Here is a 26796-nt window from a genome sequence, read left to right on the forward strand (position 1 = left end):
CGAAGCTGGGGACACACAGGACATACAAACAGGTGGTAGTAGAGAGCAAGATTGGCACAGCATAGGGCACCAGCATGTCTGAGCGGGATGCCCAGAAGTGACTTAGAAAAGGATGAACATATCCGCATGCTGCACTTAAGCAATGAGAAAAGAGGGCTGATGACATGGCACCGTGGTTTAGATGCTCTTGCTCAGGACCAAGGTCCAGTTCCCTGAATCCATGGCAGCTTGTAACTGCCTTAGAACTCCAGTTCCAGGGGATCTGACACCTTTCTCTGACCTCTGCAGGTACCAGGCGCCCATGTAGTACACAGACGTGCATGCAGGAAAAACACTCACACTCATAAAATAAAAAAAATCATAAAAAAGCCAAAACAGTGCAAATATCAGGTCTTCCAAGAACAGGCCCAGAGGCAGAACTAGTCTAGTCACAAGTCAATTTACCCCCAAATTTTCAGTTTAGGACAAAATGTACTTCAAGAAACCTCCCCAACTAGGCCTCAGGAAGTTTTGTTGACTATAAAGCTTCCCTGCTCACTCAGGAAAATGCCTACTGCACATGCATGAAGCTCTGGCTTCCAACGCCCAGCATCCATGTAAAAACCTGGGGTGGGACAGGCACTCTGTAACAAGGTGCCAAGGACCATGAGTTTGTACTCCCAGAACCCACCATGGGAGCAGCAGTCCCTAGGACAAACTTCCAGTCTACACCTACATAACAGTCACACATGCACGCATACACACATGGATATATATTCAGTACACACACTACACATACACAAGGGAAAACAAACGGTGAACAGTTGAGGAAGACACCTGACGACCTCTGGTCCCCACACAACTGCTCACCACCACCACCCACAGGCAAGTAAGAACCCCCTTCTACCTCAAAGATCTTCAGCTAGTCTCAGTGAGGGGTGCTGACTAGAGCTTCAGTCAACTAAAGGATGGTGCTCTAAAAGCCTGCATTTCAGTCCTTGCTGGATTCATAGAATAAGAACAAAGTCAGAAATAAGGCTTAATAATCCTAGGAAAATGGGCCATGGTGTTTTCCTGAAGAACAAACTGATTTTCTTCTTTAAAAATGAGGACAATGTGTCAGTGCAAATATCTTGCATTTGTAATGCTTAATTCAGGCATTTGACACAGTCACTAGCTTTTCTGAATATGTCCAGAAAAATGACTCATCATGGTCCCTTGATCAGATCCAGGCTGTATTCAAGGATGTAAGATTCTATCAGAAAGTCTCTGCTTTCATGCTTCAAGTCTCTTACAGCAGCAAACTGAATGGGAGGCAAAACACTGCTTTCCTTTGTGAGGAGGAAAAAAATGATTCAAAGATGTTTAAAATTTTTTATTTTAAAAATAGATTCATAAAGTGCAAGAAATGTTTTCTTTCCCGTGCTTTATATCCATCTTCGACAAGCTGTTGAAAACAGAAAAAAAAAAATCAGCAACATACTATCTTTAACTTCAAATTTCCGTACTGTGATGCAGACCATGAACTAAGAGAAGAAAACTATAGCACTGAAGAATAACTATGATGAAATAAATGAAAAGCTCTTGACATCCACGCTAAAAAGCTATTGTGGAACTATAAATGAATGTGGGGGCTGGGGCGTGAAATACCCCCCTCCCTCATTTCGAAGTTAAAAGTAAAGGTGCAAGGGTTGGGGATTGAGCTCAGTGGTAGAGCGCTTGCCTAGCAAGCGCAAGGCCCTGGGTTCGGTTCCCAACTACGAAAAAAAAAGAAAAAAAAAAAAGAGTAAAGGTGCAACTGCATCGCACGTGGTAAAACACTCCTATTAAATACCCTCAGCAAACTGAGCTGTTAATACCTGAGCACAGGCTGTTAGCGAAGACAAAACTATTTTCTTTCTGAGGTCTGGAAGCAAGCCACGTTCCTGCAAGCCGTGCAAGGACGAGCCGGGACTCAGGGCGTGTAGTCGCGCAGCTCCCCGGATACGGGCTGCACGAGGCTTGGAGAGAACCCAACGTGCTCAGGCCAGGTCCAGCTTTTTCTGAGTCGTCGCCAGCTTGTCCTGCAGCCTCCGCTTCCTCCAGTCCAGGTAACGCCTCCGCAACCGATTCGCTTGCCAGCCAAGGACCACTCCAGAGGCGAAAGCCACTAGCACGGACACTTGCAGCGTCCTCTCAGACACGTCCGCCATTGCAAACGCTCAGCATGCAGTAGATATTGAGCTACGGAATGGCGCGAGGATCAAATGCCAGAGCGCTCTCTGGAGGCCCGCTCTGAGTCTGCGCGAGCCAAGGACATAGCGTTCCCTGGCTCTTAAGTCAGTTTCACTGCGAGATAATCTTGGTTTGTGATTATCTGCATTTCTTCTACATTTCTTGTTTGACATTAGTCATATATTCACTTGCATCATTCCTGAAGTGCTGTCCATCTACTACTGTTCTTTTTTCTTATCTAAGCTTTCTGGTAACTCGATTTTTAAAATAAGCAAATAGAGAAAAAATTTAATGACACTCAAAATGAACAAACTTAGATGAAATTGCCTTTAATAATACTTTAAAATCCCAGTACATAGGGTGTTTTTATTTCAATATATAATCATCCTCCACGTTACTAGTGTCATGCAATAACCACAACTCTCATCTGCCAGTCAATAAATGGAATAAGTGAAAGTTGTCAGACCTCTAAGTACTTAAAAGAGAGCATTCAATATACTTAGCCATGAGAGAAATGCCAACCCAAACTTCCTTTTTCTCACCCTCATCAGAACATCTATCACTAAATGAGACAAAAATGTGAGCATGTGAGTAAAGAGGAAATTTGTATTCATTATTGGTTGAAATGCAACCTAGTATGGCCATTGTGGAATCAGTATGGTGGTCTCTTAAAAAACAAACAGAAAGAAAACCAGAACTGTTTATGACCTAGCTCCCCACTCCTGAGCACACAAAGGATTCAATCTTCTACAAGAGCAACATGCACATCCATGTCAACTGTTCCTCTATTCACAACAGCAAGGAAACAGAATCAGCTCAGATGTTTATCAACCAACTGATGGATGTGTAATGTGTATGTATCATTTATAACACAATTCTGCTCAGATGTACACCATGAAATTTGTATGAAAATAGATGGAGTTAGAAAGTATAAGGAACTCAGTCAGAAAGACAAAAAGTTTCTTTCATATGCAGACCCTAAAATAATGTTTATATCATATAAATGGGATGGAAAATAAGTGTGGGTTATGAATTAAAAAGACCTTAAGGGAAAAAGATGTTGAGAAAGGAGGAAGGGACAGATGAGACATGAAAGCTATGGGGTGTGAAAGAGAACAAAGGGGCCAGAAGGACGGGGAAGAAAAATCAACAAACACAATTTTTTTTCTTAAAATGCCAAAAGGAAACTTAATCCTACATATGCTAATTAAACATTTTTTAATTCTTTTTGGTTTACTTTTGACTTAAATAGGTCAGTGTTTAAAAAGGTAGGTTTTTAAAGCAGGGAATGTTGGTACACCCCTGTAATCCCAGCACTTGGGAGGCAAAGGCAGGCAGTTTTCTATGAGCTTGAGGCCAGGATGGTTTACAAATCACATCCAGAATAGCCAGAGCTCTGGCTACACTGAGAAACCCTGTCTTGGGGTTGGGGGCAGGGGAATGACTTCTAGAAAGCATTTAAATTTGAATCATTCTCATGAAGACTTGTACACCAAAAGCAAGCCAACAGATCAGCTAGCTTACATGGGTCTCCTTTCTTTGTTAGAATATTTATAACAACTAGGTCACATGGGTGTATCATATGTAGCTTTATTTTTTTAACATACATAAATAATAAGTATGAAAAAATAGGATCCAAAGTGAGAGTTTAAATTTACAAAGTATGTTTTGGAGAAGGTCCATATTCATATTTTATTTTCTTGAACGCTTATATTCTGAAAGAAGCACAATTAGCCTATTGCGCAAGGTCTTAATTTTGTTGGAATATTGTTGTTCAAGTAACTTGTTCATCTTTTGTCTCAGAAAGTCCAAAGATGGAAGATTATGACAATCCGGTATATTCAACATGATGTGAAAGAATTCCTCCCACATATCCAAATGAGGAAGCCTGAAGAGACAGATATTACAATAGATAAAAAGCAGCCTTCAACATATATAACAAGTTCTACCTTGTATAGGTGTGGACATGTTAAAAGAACAACTCTCATCTACTTGTATCTTAGCCAATCAAGAATCCATCTCAAATAGAAGAAATTAAAAATCCAACCACATGTCTAAAAATATGATTTAAATTAGCCTTTTTGCAATAGTTCTTCCGTAGAAAATTTTTTTTAAAGAATAATCTTTCTTCTTTTGGCTTCCTGTGTATATCACATGGCCAGAATCTGATAATCTAGTTAATTGGTTTTTAATAAACTCAACTGCATACATATGTGGCAAGACTGGACAGACAGCCTAAACTATTTAAGATACAGCTCACACTTAAGGGTCCTAGCTACTTTTTAAAAACATTTTTGAAATGATTTACTTTTTTGTTTGAGATTTATTTATTTCATGTATGTGAGTACACTGTCGCTTTCTTCACACACACCAGAAGAGGGCATTAATCCCATTATAGATGGTGTGAGCCACCATGTGGTTGGTTGCTGGGAGCTGATTAGGACCTCTGGATGAGCAGTCAGTGTTCTTAATCGCTGAGGCATCTCCCCAGTCCTGGCTCCTGGCTACTTATAGTAGCTAAACTAATTGAAGGGGGTAAAAAACCTCTCCAAATATGAAGAGAAGACCTCAGGGAGAAAGCAGAACATAGTAAACGTCACTCCAGATGGAAAGTAAGAAGGAAGCTTTGTGCTGTGCTACTGGCAACAGATGGAAGCCTTCTGAACCCTCTGGTCCTTTGACAATGACTGACAGAAGCAACGAAGTGAAATGAAGTCTCACTGAATTTGATGGCTCTAAACAATAAAAATATCTGTTGTAAGGCTTCTTTTGGGTGAACCTACTGTACATGATATCAAATTTCTGCCAACTCTTCCTTTTCTGCTTTGGAAGTGGGTGGGGAGAATTCAGGAAATTTCTGTCAAATTTTCTCAAGAAGAAACAAACACGTAAAATTCCATTGGGCTATACATGAGTGCTTTTTTTTTTCTATATAGGTTTTTATATCTCAAAAAAGTTAATGATATATGGAAACAGGCATACGTAGACTAATTAGCTTCAACTTGATATCACCAGTATTATGTTTACAGAGTATAACTCTGGAAACAATACTGACACAACAAGCTCCAGACCAATCAGTAACTTCCAAGCATTTCATACTAAAGTCACATATGGCTGGAGCTTAATAGAAGTTCCCCCCTTCTTATAATTAACAAATCAGCTTCATCTGTGTTATTTCTCTTGCTTATAAAATTTGAAAAGGCAGGATCATTATTATTCTCATTTATGTACACAAGAAAATAAAACTTCAAGGCTCACCAATATTGACCTCATTTAAAAAGTCAAAAACGGGATGCCACCTGCATGTCCAGGTTTCACAAGCACACTGAATGCTAGATTTGTTCAGAGTCTAATGTCAGGATTGTGCTCTGTCCCTACACTGTCCAGGTTCATTTTCTGAGCTAGATAAAATATAATATTTTACTGTTATTATTTTGTCACTGTAGCACCAATTCCAATAACCTACCTTCTAAAAAGACCTTCAGGTTTCCAGACTCCTCCTTCATTTTTTACTTTCATGTAAGTGCCAAAGAGCATACAATATATTGATGCAGCAACTCCATAGTAATCAACCTATGAAGAAAACAGATATATGCATTATGAAGAGTAACTCACCTGTGAGTATATTAAAATATGTCTCTAACTTAGAAGCTAAATGATCACAGTATTTTAGGTTCACAGAATCCCAAAAGCCAATGATTTGCTTCACCGAATGCCTGTCCAAGCTCTCATTGAGGCTTCTATGAACATAAACACTACTGCCTCTGAGGTAACCCTTTGGGAAGCTCTACCACCATTTAAATAATGTCTTCCGCAAGTCCCCTGTTTTATCATTTCCTGCTTGGCACAAACACACACAGCTTGGCAGTTCTTCCAATCCTATCCCCTGGGACTCTGGTGGTTACTGTATAACTGCACACCAGTGTCTCTGTGTGATATGTTCATAATAGAATAGAACATTCTAGCATGGTCCAAATCTGTAGGATAGTAAACTATCCATTCTTCATGTATTCATCTACCTTACTGAAGCCTTACTGTTGTAACCAAATAAGGTAAGGCCCTCTTTTGTGCTCCCTTTATTATGGGCTTCTGGAAGTCACAGCTCTCTATCTGGAAACTAGGCAGCTGTTTGTTTTATTAACCCAGGCTCAAAACAAATTTATCCTAATTAGAATTATCTTCTTTGCTTGCCAGCTAAAATTACTTTGTTGAAACTTCTGAAAAATTTCTACAGAATATATTTGTTTTCCTGATCTGCTGACAGAATCTGAACTAATAAGGAAGACTGTTCAGAAGTAGAATTTCTTCTTCCTCTTTAGCCTTACTTTCTACCTTTCCTTCAGTGCCCAAGAGACTAATTTAAACTATCTGGCACTTTAAACTCATTTTATAAGTCTGGTAAGTGTAATAAAGAAAATGTTTTCAAATCTCTTGCTTTTATGCCAGGTGATGGTAACGGCACATGGCTTTAATACCAGCATTTGGGAGGCAGAGTCAGGCAATCTCTGTGAGTTCAAAGCCAGCCTGGCCTACAGAATAAATTCTAGGTAGCCAGGGTTACACAGATTCATCTTGTCTCAAAAAACCAAGAACAAAAGAAAACAAAACCTCTTGCTTTCCTTCCATACCTGGTAGTTCCATGGCTTGTTACTGAGCATCTCAGGGCACTGAAAACCAGATGTTTCACACTTTCCTGTAAATACAGTTCCTTTAGGGAAAAGTTTCATATCTATACTCTGACCCAGGTCAATCAATGTCAAGCCGGTAGCTAAGTCTTCATCATCCTGTTCCAAAAATCTACATTAAATACAAACAAGAATCAGGATCTATGAGCACAAATTAACAAAAGGATACCTAACAAAACAAATGATAATAAACAATTCCTAAAGGGAAGACAAAGTGAAATATGAGGGAAGACCTCCATTAAAGTGCTATACTTACCTGTGTCCTAGTATGAAGTTATCTGGCTTAATGTCTCCATGAATGATTTCGCAGCTGTGGACTTGTTCAACCATGTAAAGCATTCTGATAGCGAAAGTAATGACGAGAGCTTGGGGCATCACTTTCTCAGAGGTATTTTTATAGAGGTTAATGACATTCTAAAAATAAGGCAAATGGCACCCTCAGTTGGTTGTAGAAGATCAATGAAATTTCAAGTCAAGGCCTTTACCCCTGCTCTCTATTTCAACAAAAGTTCCAACTATGAAAAACAGTGTGGGTAAAAACCAGAAATGCACATACATTTCATGTTCACAGTATAAAAATTAGATACTTACTAGTAATGTCCCATAGCTATAGAGCTCCCCTACTAATATGCTGCCATTCTGGAATAAGTGAGCAGAATAAAACTTGATGAACATGTGATGTACTTCTGGCTTTAGTCTTTCCATCAGCTGCATCCCAATGTAGAATTCCCAGGAGTTGGCAGGTTTCTGCACCTGCAAATCAAATCAGGTATGTGAGACACATATCCTTATCCACATTCTGTAAAAGAATAGCAACAAAGCAACTCCTCCCAATAAGGATGTGGACAAAAAAATGAGGATAAGCTTAGCAATGGTCAGAAGTATAAAGTGTGCAGGGTAATCTTAGTGGTAAGATTAATTCTTAATCTTCACAGCATAACTGTTGACTAGGGCCTCACTGACATCAGTATTTAAAGGGGAGTCAGCAGGGGAGGCTAACAACTTCCAAAAATTCACATCTACATTATACGAGAAGTTATTCATATCATTTACCTTCAAAATACATTTCTGTTTACTTTTGGTATCTCCATGAATAGCTTCAAAGACTTGAGCAAAGGCTCCTTCTCCAAGAAGGTGATTCACATAGACCAGCAAAGAACCTTGGAAAATGATACGAAAAACTGACAAAAGGCTGTAAGGACTATCAAAGTGAAGAAATCCCAGTGCCATTTTAAAAAATAGGTATAATCTCGGGGACATTTTCCCAGACTTAAATGAAAGTAAAACATACACCTACCATGAAAGAACTTCCTCAACAAATTCTAAAGAACGGAGAAAGCAGCCTTGATGCCTCAGTATACTTAGATACGTGGCCTTGGGCCCTAGCCCTTACATTACCTGCAGTACCTCCTGTGTACAATTGTTGAGGTACCAGGAAGAACATATAGAAATCCGTAAAGCCTTTTGGGAAATATGTATATTTTACAGGAGAATAAAAAAAGAAAAGCATAAGTGCATAAATACCTTTAACAGTTTAGAACGGTTAGGTCAATTTTGTATTTTAGACGTTTTTGATTTAGGGGTTGTAAGCTGCCCAACATGAGTGCTGAAAGCCAAACTGAGGTCTCCTGAAACATCTTAATCTCTGTACATCTCTATCCAGGAGTATATGTATTTTTATGATAAATTATTACCAAATTAAAGTCCCAACAGCAATCAGAATTCCAATATCATTGTTTAACGAAATTTCTCAATACGGCAGATACTAACTCTTGAAGGTGGAAAGGGTAGGAGAATATCAGAGTTACTAACAGTTTCTCACAAACAAGAATTTGAAATTCTATTACCCATATCATTCTTACCCAACTGGAATTCTGTCTTGGTCTTGATGGCTGGAAGTTTACTCTGCCACTCAAAAGTATTTGAATAGGAAGTAACTGGCTTAGAAAGCCCAGATAGAAGTTTAAGAATCAATTCATCATCCCATGGGTTCTCAATAGTAAAGTCTTAAATAGGAAAAATAAAAAAAGAAATTCAGCATTCAAATATTTTAACTGAAATCTTAGTAAGTACATGTATTCACTAAATATGCTTTCAAGCTCTTACCCCATGTACAGCATTGATTCAATTAAGAAGCTAAAAGCAGTAGTTCTGTCATTTCTGCCACATGAAGTCTACAAATTTAGGTTGACTATCCAGTTGTGACAAAGGGAATCAACTAGCTGCTTTTTGACTCATCTGGACCTACCTATAAAAAGTATAGCTGCACACCTTAAAGATACACACATGAACACTAACTGCTCCTTCTGTGCTCATATTCTTTGTTTTCCCCACTAATACACATACACTACTTAACAAAGAATTTGCATGGAAGAGAATACTGTGTATAGGAAACAATTCCTAAGGGGAAGACAAATTCTTCTCCAATTTAGTGTTAAAAAACATTCTACTAATGGTGGTTTGAAAAGGCCTCTCCAACATGGTTACTACTTAGTACACATAGAACAAAGTTCTGAGATTTATGAACTCATTTAGGTCTTACAGTAAGCCTCTAAGGTCGGTTCTAGTATGACCCTCATTTTAAGACATATTTAATTTTTTAATATGTATTGGTTCTTTTGCCTACATGTATGCATGTGATATGTATGGCATCAGATTCCCCGGAATTGGGGCTACAATTGTGAGACACCATGTGGCTGCTCGGGACTGAACCTGAGTCCTCTGGAAGATCAGCCTGTGCTGTTAAATTAACCCCTGAATCATCTCTCCACCTGACCTCACTTTAAAGGGAAACAAGCATAAAGTTGTTTGAGAAGCTGGTAATTAGAACCTAGACTTAGAACTTAATCTCCAGAGTCTGTGTTCTAAAGCAAGACTTTCTGTATAACAAGGGACAGAGGAAGACATCTCTTAATATTTGGTCTTCTATTACATTCAGGGCAGAGGCCAATATTAGATTATATATTTGACACACAGTAATAAACTCTTGACCTTGAACTCTTTTTAAAAAGTTAAAAAATAAAAAAGATTTATTTACACCTGGTGTCTAGAGAGATCACATAAGGGTTTCAGATTCCCTGGAACTAGAATTACAGATGGTTGTGAGCTACCATGTACGTGCTGAAAACCAAACCTGGGTCCTCTGGAAGAATAGTCAGTAGTTCTCTTAACCAGTATACCATCACTCCAGGCCCCTAATTCCTTTTATAATAGTAATGATATTGTCTGTCAAGATTAAAATGGATCAATGGATCTCAAATCTGTTAAGTGAATTGTTTTGTGATACAGTTACAAGTTTGTCTAAGTTTATTTTCTATTCGGTGTACTTAAGTTCCTACTCAGTTCTTTCACGGAATGGCATTTCCATGCTATCATTCTTATGGCAAAGCTAAGATTGAGCATGTGTGCATACTTGGAGCATTAACATTTCCAAATGAACTAGTCTGCACCCATTCAACTTGGAGCCCAGCGCTGGCATCTGATAGGTCTTCCATGATCGCACGGTCAGTGCCTGTGCATTTATAAGTCTCAAGGCTGAACACTGCTTCCTGGGTGAGCAAACCACCTGTGGCAGGCTGACTAGGACAGGATAAAGATGCTGAAATTTTCTCTTGAATTAGACTGGATATGGAAAAAAAGAGAAAACAAAAACTTCATTTGATTAGAAGCCTATTAGATCTGATCAAAATAAAATAGCTTCTTTTCATTTTAAGAATAGCATTTCAAAATTAACTCAAAGGTTGAACTGATCATATAATGTTCAGTAAACAAATACGTATAAATAAATACACAGCTACTAAGATATAGATATAACAGAAATATAATCAAAATCACTTAATATCTTAGGTAAACAGGTAAGATGATGAGGATTCTCATTCATGTATTTCATATTTGTAACTTCTCCTATGTGCTAAAGAAAATCTAACAGAACAACTGTCATAACTCAAGTTGTTCCAAGGATTAAAAGGATACAGCTCACAGATAGCATAAACACTGTGACTGGATTACAATAAACAAAAAATGGTAATTACTTTTTGTATCTGCTACATACACCAGCCTAATCAATACAATGGAACTTTACCTTTGACCAGTACCTAAAAAGGCTTAAACACTATCTTCTATTAAAAGACACTGGTTTTCTCAATTAAGTGGGTGTGTAAAGCACAATTTGTGTTTCCTCAATTTTGCAATAGTTGACATATCAGGGTCTTGGTATTATAAGAAGACTTACAGTTTGAACCCTGAAATGAATTTCAGAAAACGTTAGCTCAGGAATCTGTTAGCAAGCTGTTTCCATATACCAAGTGCTTAGGTTCACCAGTATGCTTACATTCACAAACAGTACCTTCTGACTCAAAGTTACCATTGAATAAACCTTATTAGCCTTATCAAGTTGAGATAAGCTATTTATGCTATCTTAAAGAGCAAAGCTACAAGGGAAGAGAGAATGACAAACACAATACCCAAGCTTTCTGTCTTTTGAGGGGTCCACCATGTTTTCTTTACAAGAATCCAAAGCCATATGTGTATATTGTGTGGCTACCACATTTTCTGAAATATAAAATATAAAAAATTACAGACAGACATATTACATATGCATGCAGATACAAACATTTGATATGGTTACAAAGGCTGAAATCCCTTTTTATATTGACTTTCACTACAATTTCTAAAAAATGATCCATAGTAAAAAGTGCTATGAAAAAATAATTAGTAGTTCAAAGAATAACTAGCAGGTTACAGGCATGATGACCAGACCAAAGAAAGTCACTGGCACAGGGGCAGCACATACCTGATGCTGACACAAAGGGAGAATAAAAGGCTGCAACCCTTCCAGAAAAATTTATATAGAGATTTGTGTGTCTTTTTAACAAACTGGAGAGATAGCATGAATTTAGATATTGGCAGCACTTAAACCAATGTTCTTTCTAATTTAAAAAAACAAAACAAAACAATCCATCTTTATTGACAGTAGACAGGGTAGCCTTATAGGCTAAACTTAGCCAAGTGTTATACTGTATTAACTTTTACCTGATGGTTGCTTAAAACAAGTACTAATACTTACTTAGTACTCAGTACTAGAACATTAGCTTCTATTTAGAGGACCACAGGGCTAAGTAGTAATTACTATCCTAAGAACAGTTACTTGTGGTACTTGGATGAACTCTTCGCAGATTAAATTTCCTTAATTTGCAAAAAGTCAACATTTTTATGAGTGGCAAACTTGTGATGTATTTAAAAATAGTTGGAATTTTGAACTAACTTCTAAGATTTAAAAAAGAAATAAAACATATTGGGTTAGTACTCTTTTTAGGCTCACAATGCCATAAGAATATCTTTAGACTAGTGAAGTAAAATTCTTCAGCAGTTAATTATTGATTTAAAATTTTTAAAAATTATGTTTGTGTGTATGTTGAGTGCATGTCTCTGCATATGTATGATATGTATGGAGGTCAGAGGACAACCTGCAGGAGTCAGTTCTTTCATTTTATCTTATGGGTTCTAGAGATCAACTCAGGTCATCAAGCTTGGCAGCAAGCATTTTTACCTGATAAAACATCTCATCTCATCTTCATTATTGTTTTGGGAAAACAATTATACTTTTAAAGAATCCTGAGAGTGATATAATTTAGCTTGTAAACAGACAGTTATCAAAATGGCATGAGGCTCCAGATCTCACAGTTTATATCTGTCTGGACAGCCCACACATGTGAATCTTTCATATAAAGGTCACATTACGTCTGAAGTTGAAATGAGGACTAAAAATAGTTTTATAATGCTTTTCTTGAAGTTGGATAAAACTGAAACTGTTAAAATGTGATTTTTCTCTGTATGGTATACTTGTCTGTCTTTTTAAAGTAGCATTTGAAGATATATCATGGACAAAAACTGGTTAGTCATTACTCATTAGATTAGGAAGTTCATTGTTCCTAATAGTTAAATAGTCTTTTTATCACTGTTTTTTCTTTGCTATCACATCACAGTCCTGTCTATAAGTGACTACACACGTTTTTTCACTTTCAACCTACTTATTAAAATTTAAAAATACAGACTATGAGACAGACCATCAAAAACTAACAACAGCAACAATAACAAAAAAAATGTACACACACAAACGTGCATTTTAAGCGTCACCACAATTTTCAAACGTCCTCTACAGAATTTTCAAAAAGAAACTACAATAACAAAGAGTATATTTTTACAGAAGATAGTTGAACACTCACCTTTATCTTCTGGAATCTGCAATGGATCTGCTGGAAATTTGTGGAATGGTGTAGATGAAAGCTGGGCAGCAGATGTAAAGTCTCCTATACTTTTAGGACTGGGAGCTAGGGTTTTGTTGTAGCGAATACCACATACTGTTGAGTCATCCATAAACTCATCAGTGTGAGGCATTTCCTGCAACAGAAGACAAATTGAAAAAAGCAATTCGTCTGCTTTGTTGATGAAATTTAACACATCAACACTTTTAAGTCCAGCAGTTAACATAGCCCTGTAGTACAAACTACTCAGGAGGGTATAGAGGTAGAGGACCACTTGAACTTATGAGTTCAAAATCATCCTGAACAACACAGCAAGATCCTTTCTCAAAAAACAAAACCTCAAACATTTTAAGATTTAAAAAGAAAAAAGTTTAAGTAAAATAGATATAAACCTTGTTTTTAGCATACTTTTTTAAAAACTTTATTTATTTATTTATTTATTTATTTATTTATTTATTTATTTATTTATTTATTATGGATACATTGTTGCTGTCTTCAGACATACCAGAAGAGGGCATCAGATCTCATTACAGATGGTTGTGAGCCACCATGTGGTTGCTGGGAATTGAACTCAGGACCTCTGGAAGAGCAGTCAGTGCTCTTAACCACTAAGCCATCTCTCCAGCCCGTTTTTAGCATACTTTAATGCAGGTACATAACAATTGGACATGTTTTTCATTTTATACATTATTCTTTAAACTTAAAGAGAGTTACAAAGATAGTAGAGTTTTTTGTTAGTTCCCTTTAACAGTAATCTTATCCAAAATGTGATTTATTGTTTAAAATGATACTAGTACATGGAGTCCTTTTGGCTTTTCTAATTCCTCTCCAATCTTCAACATAGATCAGCACACAGCACATGGTTGTCCTGTCTATTCAACTGCTTCTGACTATAGATACCGGTGGATCCTTCCTACCTTTTATTCCACAGACCCTTTGAATTGAGGTCAGGATCTGTGATTATGCCTAATTTAGGCTTTTATACTAGGGCTACAGATTCCAGAAAAGACTGTAAGGAAGTATCTCATTAAACTTTGAGGCTATGTGCTATAAACACAAGTTATTACTGGTGACAGTAACTCAACCTCTTGGGCAGATACTCTAAGGTTTCCTTACTGAATTCTTTTCCCCATCCCCACTGTCTTTTCTGATGTAAATCACCATATCCTGCCCATACTGAAAGGGAGGTAAACTCTACCTTCCACAGGGCTTCTTCAAAAGAATTAGTGGAAAAATATACATTAACTTATCTGTGTACTTGGTACATACACGTACCAAGGCTCACAAGTGAAGGTCAGAGGACAACTTTGGGATTCAATCTAACATGTGGGTCCCAGGGATCAAACTCTTGTCTTCAGCCTTGGTGACAAATGCCTTTACCTGCTGAGCCATCTTTCTGGCCCTCTTGGTGAAATGTTAAACCAGTATAGTAAATGATAATTTTGTAAGAAGCTTCGGAGCTATGTAGACACCGCTTCTTCTCAATAACGTCAGTAGTCATCCATGGACCTTGCCTGTAGCAGTTACTATCTTAGTGTTCTAATGGTGACCTTCTACATTCCTTAGAATGCTTCTGTAGGGAAGATCTGCCCCCTCTCCTCTATTGTAGGAATAAGTATATTCATTTTATTTCTTGGGTTATAATACAATATTGTACTACTTATTCTTTCCAATTTCTTTCAAATTGTCCCAGGTCTGACTACTAACTTGTTCAAGTTGATTCTTATCCCCCCACCCCACCTCCACATCACTTTACACAATAATAAAACCAAAATAATTAAATCCATAATTTCTGGCATATTTTCACTGACATGGCCTATAAAATCAGACATTTCTTTAAGAATACAATTATAAGGCTAAGTTTTAGACTCTCTGGGGAAAGAGAACTAAAGTTAAATCAAAACAACTTGATAAATCACCTCAGTTCTTAAAATGCCGCATATACATTCTACACAAACACCTTTTTATAAATTCTACCATCTTTCCCAATATTGAAGGAAAAGCTGGATGGTAATAAATATGTCAGTTTCTGCTCAGCATCAGCATATATAGGAAATGTTCCTTTCTTGTTTGTTTGTTAAAGCATGTAGCAGAATAGTTCAACAAAACATAGTTTTAAAATAGTGGCACTAAATTGAAACTCCAGTCCAATGTTTCAGGAAATTGTAAACACACATGGGGAACGCTCTGGGTCACAGTGAAAGTCTATGTACAATGGTTGCTAACATATAACATATGTGAGCTAATGAACAGGAGAACCTTGTCTGCTGCAATATGCTGTTGATGGTTCATTTTTATCAATTCAATTTTTCTGGGTTTCTCACTAATACTCCACTGTAGGTCTCAATTCTTACGTCTAAGAAAAAATATATACCCCTGGATGGCACCTCCTAGCTAACGGAATGGCTCTTGAGGGCCAAGGATCACATAATTGTTTTTATTTTCTCTATTATAGATTTCAACCTGTTGATGAACACATTTTTCATGCAACAATGGATTTTCTAGAAATTGTGTACACCTTGTGCCATTTGATGAGCATAATCACTTGGTAAAATGAAGAACAGATTATAAGACATATTCCCTGATGAAACAGAGGTTTACTTACATTTGATCTTGATGAACATTTGCTGAGAGATCGTTCTCCAAAGGTCCTAGCTCCTAAAGGCTTATTTTTAGGCTGTGGTAAGCTAAAGAAAGATTTGTGTAAATACAAATCACAAAACATACAGATGAAATAAATAAGCTAAAAGCGTTATCTTACTTATCCTACTTATTGAGTTAATGGTTTAGAGACTCTTTACTTTCACAGCAACTATAGCAAAACTGTGTTCAAACTGCATTAACTATAAAAATAAGATGTTTTTAATACACTGGGTTCCAAGTTTTAGAAGAAAATGAAAACAAGGGTTTTGACCATAAGATGTCTCAGGTATCAGGTAACATTTTAAGTCTTATTTCTAGTGCCTTTTCTAGATACGGGTATCTCTTCTGCAACCTGGTCATGCTGTCTCCATTCTACTTCAGTATGCCTAAATAACTCGCATAATCTCACTTGTTTTAACAAGGAAAATTCCTGAAAATACCTCATTCTTTGCTCTGCTGTCTTTCTTCTACCTTCAAACATTTTCTCTATAGAGAACCTTCTGTTCTACTTCATTGGCCCTACACCGCATGGGTATACTGGCAGTTGTCTACATTTAATATAATTTCAAATCCAGAGAATTCATCTGTTCATCTAGAGCTTATAAGTAGATTGCATTTCTTTTGTAGCTGTGCTTCTGCTATGGGAGGTCTATTGTCTTGGAATTCAGGCATGGTACATTAGCTCCTCACTGTGTGGTTAAAAGGCTTATTGGTAGCAGGGCTGGAACTCCAACCCAGATCACCTGCTGAGCAGTCCACCCTATCTCCTTACTGTATTAAAACTTTCAGCATTTTATGGCACTTTGGTGACATGTATTTCCCCCAGGTTTCTGTAAAAATAGATGTTTCTTTACCCATAATTTTCTTTGTTTCCGTCTTCAAAAATAGGAAAAGCAGATGATAAAGTCATAATCTTTTTAACTCCCCAGTCCTCTGAAAATACTGCATTTTCTGCAGGAAAACAAAATAGAATCTCATTACTATGTTATGAAAAGTCAGTATCCTTTAGGCTAAACTTCAGCTACATATAAAAAAAAAGTACTGAAATCTCTAAAAAAAATTACTAGGTAATATATAATGACACAAGGTACTTTGTAGAGAGTTGAATTGACCTATTCATGGTCACTGAGTCTTGCACTCAGGGCCCAATAGAGATCTGTCACATACAGGGCAGTGTCCACACTCCTACAATGCTGCTCAGAGCACTTTCATCAAAAGTGCACAAAACAAAACTTTTGAGTTTTGGTTGTTGTTGTTCATGTCCTGTAAGAAAAAAAATAACCCCTGAGTTTTAATTTCCAGCCTTCTCAATTCTAACTAGATTCTACTTATCTTTGGCTTCCAGCGATCCTGAGTTCCAAATTCCACCTAGACATCTTTCCCAGGAGGTACTAAAGTCTTATGTTAAGAACTTACTTTCCCTACTGTTCCTACCCATGATGATTTTGTCCTTTAGCACTCACTATTGAATAGTAACAAAAAATCCAATCTAACAAAAACCCCAAACCAATTATCACATACACCGTAACCTTATCAGGCTGTCATATATGTAATTTATTCCTTCCCTGATCTTACATGGCACACTATTCAAAGCAGGTTTATATCTACGTCTTGATAATGCCCATGGCAACTGCCTGTGATACTGTGTACTTAATAGCTTTTAAATAAATCATTACTTTGAAACTGGGCTTCAAATGCATCTTCATTTTGGTCTAGAGATGGCCATTCATCTTTATCATCAGAAATGTCAGGAAGTGTTGGAGCCTGAAACATATCCATGATGAAACCTTAAAGAACAGAAGAATATGTGTTGATAGGTTGCAAATCAGTTTTTATTAATTTATGGAGGCACTATACAAACAAAATATTTTACCTAATGCTTCCTTGGTGTGGACAGTTGGTGATGGCTGCACTTTGCATGGTGTTCCTTGAACCATTCCCAATGATGTGTTTGGAGTTGTATGAAAGTCATTAATGTTGGCAACTTTATTTGTTTCACATACTAGCAAAGGAGTGAGACAAAAATGTACTATCAATATGCCAATCAGAATACATTAGAAGGCACATGATTGCATAATTACAATTAAAAGTTTACCAGTGTCAATAATGATCACTACTTTTATTATCATTGATTGGTCTTTCATATATTTATGTTTATCTTTGTAATAACATCATGAAGTAAGGTCAAGAATTATTCTTTTATAGAAAAGCACAAGGTCATACCAAGTTAGTTTTGTCATGAATAGCATCCTTTACTCATAATATACCAAGTAATACCTGCTTCTGGTCATAGTGTAAATCTTTTCCCCCTACTGTTATAAATCTTAAGGATGTTTTTCATTTTGCTCAGCTAGAGTTTGCTCAGACTTTACCTCTCTTTCTCCCTCTCTCCCACTGCTCATCTGAAAGCACTGGAAAGTATCTTTGGTGCTTGGAACATTAACAGGAATATTGCTGCCTGAAAGACCTACACTTGTCATTCATTCTGCCTGAAACAGGTTCACAAAGTTTGCTGCATGGGTACTTCCCTTCTCCTTTTTACCTAAATCTTACTCATCAGTCCTTCCTGGTCATTTTCTTTGAACCTAACTCTCCACCCTAATAGTGATACCTCTTTTCCCGTAGGACTTCTCGCCTTTTTCATCACAACTGCCTTTCTAACTATTTAGAATTATGCTTTGTATCTAGTGGACATGAACCAAGTCTTGGTGCGGTAAGTCTCTACTTCAAACAGCCCTGTTCCTGTTAGTGGAAAGATGCCAGTCATCTGAGGAGAGGAAGTAAATGACCAACTGTGTCTTTATTATTTAATTGACAAAATTATCTTCTATGTAAATGCCTAAAATTATCTTCTATGTAATGCCTCCGCTCTACTACCAATCAGAATGTAAGACTAACAAGCCTTAGTAATTATGACTTTTCAGATTAATACACTGAGAAGCTTAATAGAAAAATGCCAAGGATTCTAAACTTAGGAAGATGTGACTAATAATTTTCTATTTTTGTTTGAAATAGTCTGAGGCTTTATAAAATCATTCTTCCTCTGAAGAAAGCCTTCCTATACCACAGTCATAAATAGACACTGAGGAACCCAAAAAGAGTCTACCTAAACAAGCTGCATGAAGTTATTATAAGGAAGCACTACCTTCTTTTTTGTCTGGTCCACTCTGTGTCATGAATTCACGAATACTTTGATTCACACCTCTGAAAGAGAAAACTCTTGAGGCACACTGAAGAATAAAAGCACTTTACATATTAGAATTTTAAACCTAACTCTAAAGAAAGAGTAAAATATTGCTAACAATGTTAAGTCTGTTAGGATAAAACTGCTTAGGGCCATGGTGTAATAAGTAAATGAAATATTTACTGCCTTTGAGAATATTAATTCGTTCAAATAAAGGTAACCACTGAATGTTTTTCTGTGACTCAATGGTTATTATGTTAGCAAAGTAACAACAATCCCTCCATGTGGCAGGACAAAATGGCTTCCCAAACTCAAACACACTTCATTTATGGTACAGGTTAAAGGCCTAAGACCTAGTTTCAGGCAGTGTGTGTTAGTGGAACTAGTACATTTCTTGTGATGAACCTGAAACCATTAGTGATGCCCAGATTTTAAAATGTTAAGAAGGAAAGGTAGCAATCCAATTATATAACAGTTTGCTTTTAAATACACTTGGGCAGTCAACATCATCTGTCTAATGCTTCAAGAATTCTCCTAAGAAACCATATTGAAATGTTAAACAAGTACCAATTACTTGTAGTTTTACAAATTACTATCAAATCACAAGTTAAGAGATAAATAACCAAAGACAAAAATGTAAAACAAATAGGAAATTTGGTATTATTTTTGAAGTCTAGAAAAATCCTTCTAAATTGGGGAATCGTGTAGAGAAAGATCTTGGCACTAAGAATCATTGACACTTATCCCAAATAGGTTCTGAAGGAAGACAGAGGAAACAGCAAAACAGATGTCAAGTAATTTTCTGTGCATTAATAATGCCTACAGGTATGCAGTCAGAGCCAGTAAACAAAGGTACATTCAGTTTTCAGCTATATATTCTGAAGGTACAGAGAAACTGCTGAAAAATTTTAATTCAATAAAAAAGTATAAATATTGTTTAAAAAAAAGCATGGAATTAAGTCTGAATGATTTGAGGCCAATATTTAGGAATCTTTTCAACATACAAATTTTTAAAAAACCAGAACCATTCATCTCTTACACAACATGGCATTGCAGATCATGAAAAGAAATGATACATGCTACTCATGTCACTACCATTTCCAGGGCATTTAGCTTACCTGGAATCTGTCTCTGACTGGCCACTTACAGGAATAGGAAGAGATGGCAGGCTGATGGCTGGGAACAGCAAAGTGCTGTTAACAGCATTTACCATAAGAGGAACAGAAGGTTCTTCCAGTGGTTTCTCTCCTGAGTTCTCTGAGGTCTGCTGATTGATGGATGAAAGACTTAGACCCCTCAGTTCTTGGTGGGAGCATGTATTTTGTCCCACACATACTAGATTAGCCTTTCATGCAAAACAAAAAGATATAAACAAAAACAAAATTAAAAGTCTTGAATATTCCTAATCAGTCATAAAGCTTTTCAAAGCATAACAACAACAACAAGACTAGCCTCTATGATGGCTTCTTGTAGTTTCTTAAACATGGACACACCAAAAGCTTATATTAATTTTTTATAAATTATTATTTGTGTATATGTATAAATCAGAGGACAGCTTTTAGGAGCTGGTTCCCCCTTACTTTGTTGGGCCAAGGCCTCAATTCTCTGCATCACATATTACAGTCCAGTTGGCTCACAAGCTTCAGGCTTTATGTCTTTATGTCTCTATGTCTCTGCCTTTCATCTCACTGTACGAGGGTTGGAATTACAGATGCATGCTACCATATCGGCCTTTTGTACATGGGTTACTGGGATTAAACTCAGGTCATCACGATTGTACAGCAAATAACTTTACTAGTTGAGCTACCTCTCTAGTCCAGTATCTTATTTATATTTTCAACCACTGAAAAACAAATTGGCTTCTGTAAGATCAGTATTTATGGAGTAACAGTGGCTCACGGGAGTCTAAGGCACAGGACAACTGTAGTAAGGCCAAGGCTGATTTGGCTACCTAGCAAGTTCCATGCCAGCCTAAGCCAGTGTGAACCCTGTCTAATAAAACAAAAACAGATGAGTTTAGTAATAATATGTGTGATATCAAAGTGGAAAGGAGCCTATTAAGAGCAAAAGAATACATGGTAAAAGGAGGGCCAGAGAAAAATAATCAACAAAGTATGACAGTCTCATAATGAAACCTATTACTTCTTATGCTAAATTATAAAAAAAGACAAGTGAATCACAAAACAAAGAGTATCTTATTTCTCTTTACTAAATTTTAGGAAAAGACTAAAATTAGTGTTGCCCAATATTCTCCAGTGCTCTGCTAATATTAGTAGCCATTTTCTATTTAATGAACAGGATATATCTATATTAACTTCCACAAATGCATGGTCCATAATAGGAAGGATAAACAAACGTTTAAAATACAGAAAGGTTAATTCCTTATCTTATGGAAGCATTCTTAGAAATTGTAAGACAGTTAACTTAAGCTGTGTGTGGTGGCATATGCCTTTACTCAGAGGCAGAAGCAGGGGCATCTGTCAGTTCAAGGTACATCTGATTGACAAAGCAATTTCTAGGCCAGCAAGGACAATATATTAAGAACCCATTTCGGGGCTGGGGATTTAGCTCAGTGGTAGAGCGCTTACCTAGGAAGCGCAAAGGCCTGGGTTCGGTCCCCAGCTCCGAAAAAAAAAGAACCAAAAAAAAAAAAAAAAGAACCCATTTCAAGGGGTTGGGGATTTAGCTCAGTGGTAGAGCGCTTGCCTAGCAAGCGCAAGGCCCTGGGTTCGGTCCCTAGCTCCAAAAAAAAAAAAAAGAACCCATTTCAAAACCAATACCAAAAAAGCCAAAACCATCCCTAAAACAGTAATTTAAATGACTTACACTATTTCCTCACTTAGCAAATTAGTGTGGAGAAAGAGCAGTCACAACACAGATTAAGTACTCCATTAAGAAGTACCACAGATCTCAGGGTCTCTTGTATTTTGGACATCTGTGGAGACTAGCTTAAGCTAAACATTTCCACTTAGTCTCTATATTTCTTTGCTTATTCCAAATTTTCACAACTTTATCTATCAAATTATTAATTCAGTAAGTTTTCTAGCTAAATTAGAATAACTACAAAAAATAAAGCAGAGAAAACAATAGTTAGTAGTACTGGAATAATGGACATTGGGAATAGTGAAGAACATGGACATACGTCAGGCCTGTTCTCAGAAGCAGGCAGGTCCTTGTGAGACAATTCCACCACTTGATGCAATTTCTTGTGAAGTTCATCCATTTTCTGTTTTAATAATTGCTCTTCAAAAGCATTTGCTTCTTTCCTTTTCATATAATTTCTGTCTTCACTAACTTTAAGAACATTAAAAAAACATGGTTTGTTCTCAAAATTTCATCAGAAAATTGCATGCAAAATGATTAAAAGGTCACAATTTAGGACAATTATTAAATCAAAGCTTTTCATATTTATTAGATTTCAGAGCTTAAACTTACATTATTTTTTAATTGTAACCTTTACCTGTCTTCACCACGGTTACTATTAAATACAAGTCTTAGATCCTCATGAGCCATCCCCTTGGATTTTGTTCTCACTGGCCTGGAACTGAGTAATCTAAGCTGCCATTGCCATCCAAGTGCTGTGACTACAACTGTCTGCCACCACACTTGTCACTTTTAATGTGGTTCCCAGGGTCAAATTCACACCTCATTATTATATTATATTATATTATATTATATTATATTATATTATATTTACTAACTGAGCTATCTCCTCATTCCCCCATCATCCTCTATTTCACACTTAAAAAAAAATGTAACTCTAGGCACTTCTCAAAAAAATAATAAGAACACAAGTCCCAAGGTATGCACGTGGAGGTTGGAGGACAATCTGCAGAAGCTGGCTCTCTTCCTAACATGTGGGTCTTAGGGACAGAACTCAGGTAGTCATGCTTTTATTCTTTTCAATTGATATCTGAATATCTATGTACATGTATGTGATAGTGCCTATAGAAAATAGAGATGTTAAATTCCCTGGAGCAGGGTGTTTGTTCTAAGTCACCTGACATGGCTGGCTCCTGAACTCAGGTACTTTGCAAAAGCACTACCATCTCTTAACTGCTGAGCCACCCTTCCAGCTCCACCTTTCTAGGAAATAAAGTGTACTAAGGATCAGAGTTTCAAGTAAAACTTTGGATAGTTCTATTTCCTATAAATATCACATAAAGGCACACTCCAAACATGTCAGATTTTTTTTGGCTAGAGACTACAGGTTGTGATAATAAAAGGAAACTATCAATAGACAATTCAAAATGGGTCCTTAACAAATATTGATGGTCTCTATAGCTGGTTAAATATAAAAGTAATGAATATAGAGGCTAGAGAGATGGCTCAGCAGTTAAGAGAGCTTGCTGCTCTTATAAAGTTAAGCGGAGTTCCCAACACCCTTATAATCACCTCTTTTTTTTTTTCTTCCGGAGCTGAGGACCAAACCCAGGGCCTTGTGCTTTCTAGGCAAGCATTCTACCACTGAGCTAAATCCCCAACCCCACAATCACCTCTTCTGAGGGCACTGCGCTCACATGTAAAACCCACACTCATATATAACTTTAAACAAAATCTTTAAAAAAGGTAATGAACTGGGGGCTGGAGAGATGGCTCAGCAGTTAAGAGCACTGACTGCTCTTCCAGAGGTCCCGAATTTAATGCCCAGCAACCACATGGTGGCACACAACCATCTGTAATGGGACCCGATGCCCTTTTCTGGTCTGTCTGACAGCCACAGTGTACTCATATAAATAAAATAAATCTTAAAAAAAAAAAAAAGGTAATGAATCAAAGGCTCACATAGTAGATCTAGTCCAAATAACCTAGATGGTATAAAACCCTTAGTGAAACAAATGTTTGTTTTCCTCTCTCTAGAGTATATGCTGTTATAGTAAAACCCAAGTGTAAATGCATATTTCATTATGAGGTACAAAAAGTATTTACCAATAAGCATAGGTAATTTATATAAATAATAATATATTTATTCTATAAACATAAATTTTGGTGTGCTGTTCTGCATGTTCTGTTTAAAATCGATGCAAACTTGGGAAATCTTTTCTGAACCTCAGTTCTCAAGAAATCCTTTCACAGAACAAATAAATGCCCCACAAATTTTAGGACTACTATATACACAGGTTCAAATTCACATAGAGAATATGGAAACACTATTTCATTAATGCAAAGAAGCACTAGTAAGAATGTTTACTGCAGCACTGTTTCAATCACCAGCTATCAGTTCAGCAAAGGAGCCTGTGGACAAGCACTGCTGCTAGACTAGTATCTAATCAAGACTTCTAAGTTTCTAATAGAATGAGCTCAAGGCATCTCGTGTTTCATTCAGTTATGTAATTATCCATTATTTTAAATGACGTAAAACAATCCCAGCATAAAGAGTGTAAGTACCCCACTGTTCATGCTTCTTTCGTTGATTGTATTTCTGGGCTCTCAGCTCTTCAAATGAAAATTCCGAATCTCCACGGATAAGCTTTTCTTTGCAGTACATAACTTGCTGAGCTTCAGGCTTGGGTGCCATAGATGAGCTGACAGAGCATTCTGACTTGGAAATCATGATCACTCTTTGTTCCCTACTGTGGAGAAAGACACAATTTATAACAGTGTACTGGAAGTAACTTTAACGAAATTTATGAAATAATGTTCTCGTTGTACTTGCATATTAGACTTTTCGTCACAAGTAGAAGGTGCCACACCAGAACATTCTGAACCCTAAAAGACAGAAGAAAACTAACTTGAGCATTCATTTACCAGAGCATTCATTTACCTTCACACAAATTAGTTCACAAATATGAAAATTCCCTGTGGGAAGGGGCCTTTTAACATCTGGTATATTTACCACGTATATGTAAATTATGATTAATAGCTGGAGCTTTAAGTGATATAATTTTTAGTTAACTTTTTATACTGAGGTTCCCCCAAAAGAAAGCAATTAATTTAAATTAAAAAATTAAACTTCCTTTTGTTATTGTTTTACTCTCAGAAATTTCTAATATTAGCAATAACCTACTAAACAAATATTTACTGATATTTCACACTTATCATACAATGAGCTAGGTTTAAGAAATATGACCAAAAGAAAAGTAACATTCATTTCATTTGTCTAAAAGTTTAGAGTAGTAGAAAGAATGACGGTAGCAAATGTTCTAAGATATAAATTGGGACAGTCTGTATAATCTATCAAAGACCGACAAACAATGTTCTATTTCCAGGAATGTGCTATATTAGAAAAACAGAAGTCTTTATACTGGATTAAGCTACAAGGAGGTCCTAAAGAATAATTGTACTTTGACAAAGAAAGATGCTAAGGAACAAGAAGCAGAAGGAGATTTGAGTATTTTTATGTTTATAAATGAGCAAGGCAGAAGAGATTTAGAGGGATCAACAATATTTTGGGGGATGAAAAGGAGGCACAAGGAGGAAGCCACTTTCCTCCATAGAAATGGCAGAAAAAGATGCAGTAACATATATAATTTTTGATAGCAGAAAATGAGAAGGTATCTTCTATTATGTAGCAGAAATAGTATTTATTTTTTATAGCTATGACAGAGGCACCCCGAAATTGAGGGATTTGAACTAAGTTTACCACAATAATTTGTACTAAAGAATTAACTGACAATGGAGGTCAATCACAGGAGACAGTGTCAATAGAATGAGATGCAAAGGCAGCCAGCATGGCTGTCCAGTAACATTCCTGATTTCCATACAACATACAAATAAATGTCTTTGTTACCTGACTCCTAGGAACGCAAGCTGAGTTTTCTGTTTCTGGACTTGACTTTGTTAACATAACTTGGTTTAAAATCTGTGCACTATGCAAAGGTTCTGAGGTTGTAGCTATGAGGGGAAAAAAAATGAAATGAGAAGTGAAAAGTGACAGTAAATAAAATCAGCACATAATACATTCATCTATTCTTCCAGTATATTGTATTTAAAAAATCTGTTTGTGGTTGGAGAGATGGCTAAGCAGTTAAAACATTTGTTCTCTATAAATACAGAGGACCCAGGGCTGGGGATTTAGCTCAGTGGTAGAGCGCTTACCTAGGAAGCGCAAAGCCCTGGGTTCGGTCCCCAGCTCAAAAAAAAAAAAAAAACAAACAAACAAACAAACAAACAAAAAAAAAAACAAAAAAACAAAAAATACAGAGGACCCAGGTTTAATTCCCACCACCCACAGTGGCTCACAGTCATCCACAACTTTTATTTCTAGGGAATGTGATGTCTTCTCTGACTATGTGGGCACTAGACATATATACAGTGTAGACATACATGCAAGCAAAACATTCATACATATAAAATATCTAACACATAAGTACAAAAATTATTTTAAAAGTCAACCCATTTAAACTGTCTCAGAAAATGGACTAATTTTCAATTAGGAAAAATACTATAGAAACAAATTTTCTGATCAACCCAAAAAGATAATACCTGAATGGAATATAAAGCCTAAGTGGTTATTCTAAATGACAGTAACTACTGTTGAAATGGAATTTTTATTTCTAAGAGAAAAGAACAGGCCACATTTTAAAAGTTATATTACACCTGTTTGATTCAATTCGGAACCGATGGGGAGTCCAGCATTACTCTCTTTGGGAGAATCTTCATTTTGTTCTTTTAAAAGATAGGGTATTGTTATAGCCTTAGCTGTCCTCAAACTTATGTTCCTTCTTAGCCTCCCTTCTGAGTACTGGGATTACAAGTGTGTGCTACTATATTGTATCTAGATATTAGCTTATTTTTTAAAAATTCTTCACAAATAGTAAATTCTTTAAGCTTTGTTTGCAGATTTTCTGTACTACAGTGCTAAGACACAGCTCTTCTGCTGTCCAAA

General features: G+C 36.6%; 1 protein-coding gene and 1 long non-coding RNA gene across 5 annotated transcripts in view; both read right to left on the minus strand.

The window, feature by feature from the left end:
- Positions 1–1339: 1339 nt before the first annotated feature.
- Mtln (mitoregulin) lies at positions 1340–2196 on the minus strand. The gene is made up of 2 exons (NR_132743.1): positions 1839–2196; positions 1340–1426 (listed from the first exon to the last, which is right to left on the minus strand). It is a non-coding gene; the product is annotated as a mitoregulin (long non-coding RNA).
- A 585-nt stretch (positions 2197–2781) lies between these two features.
- Bub1 (BUB1 mitotic checkpoint serine/threonine kinase) overlaps positions 2782–26796 on the minus strand; it is a 31402-nt gene continuing 7387 nt past the window's right edge. For 2 of the 4 annotated variants that reach the window (XM_087650960.1, XM_087650963.1), the window contains 20 exons: positions 25699–25802; positions 24625–24677; positions 24357–24538; positions 22111–22262; positions 20087–20313; positions 18930–18988; positions 17658–17786; positions 17461–17571; positions 16639–16735; positions 15747–15828; positions 13103–13277; positions 11342–11429; positions 10291–10499; positions 8741–8884; positions 7932–8038; positions 7470–7631; positions 7135–7292; positions 6822–6990; positions 5660–5766; positions 3764–4081 (listed from right to left, as the gene is read on the minus strand). In XM_087650960.1, the coding sequence (XP_087507086.1) occupies positions 3886–4081; positions 5660–5766; positions 6822–6990; positions 7135–7292; positions 7470–7631; positions 7932–8038; positions 8741–8884; positions 10291–10499; positions 11342–11429; positions 13103–13277; positions 15747–15828; positions 16639–16735; positions 17461–17571; positions 17658–17786; positions 18930–18988; positions 20087–20313; positions 22111–22262; positions 24357–24538; positions 24625–24677; positions 25699–25802 (2711 nt within the window). In that variant the 3' untranslated portion in view covers positions 3764–3885. 4 annotated transcript variants of the gene reach the window in all.

The sequence above is a fragment of the Rattus norvegicus genome, chromosome 3 (genome assembly GCF_021556685.1).
Source record: "Rattus norvegicus strain SHRSP/BbbUtx chromosome 3, alternate assembly SHRSP_T2T, whole genome shotgun sequence".
In the NCBI taxonomy this organism is placed as follows: domain Eukaryota; kingdom Metazoa; phylum Chordata; class Mammalia; order Rodentia; family Muridae; genus Rattus; species Rattus norvegicus.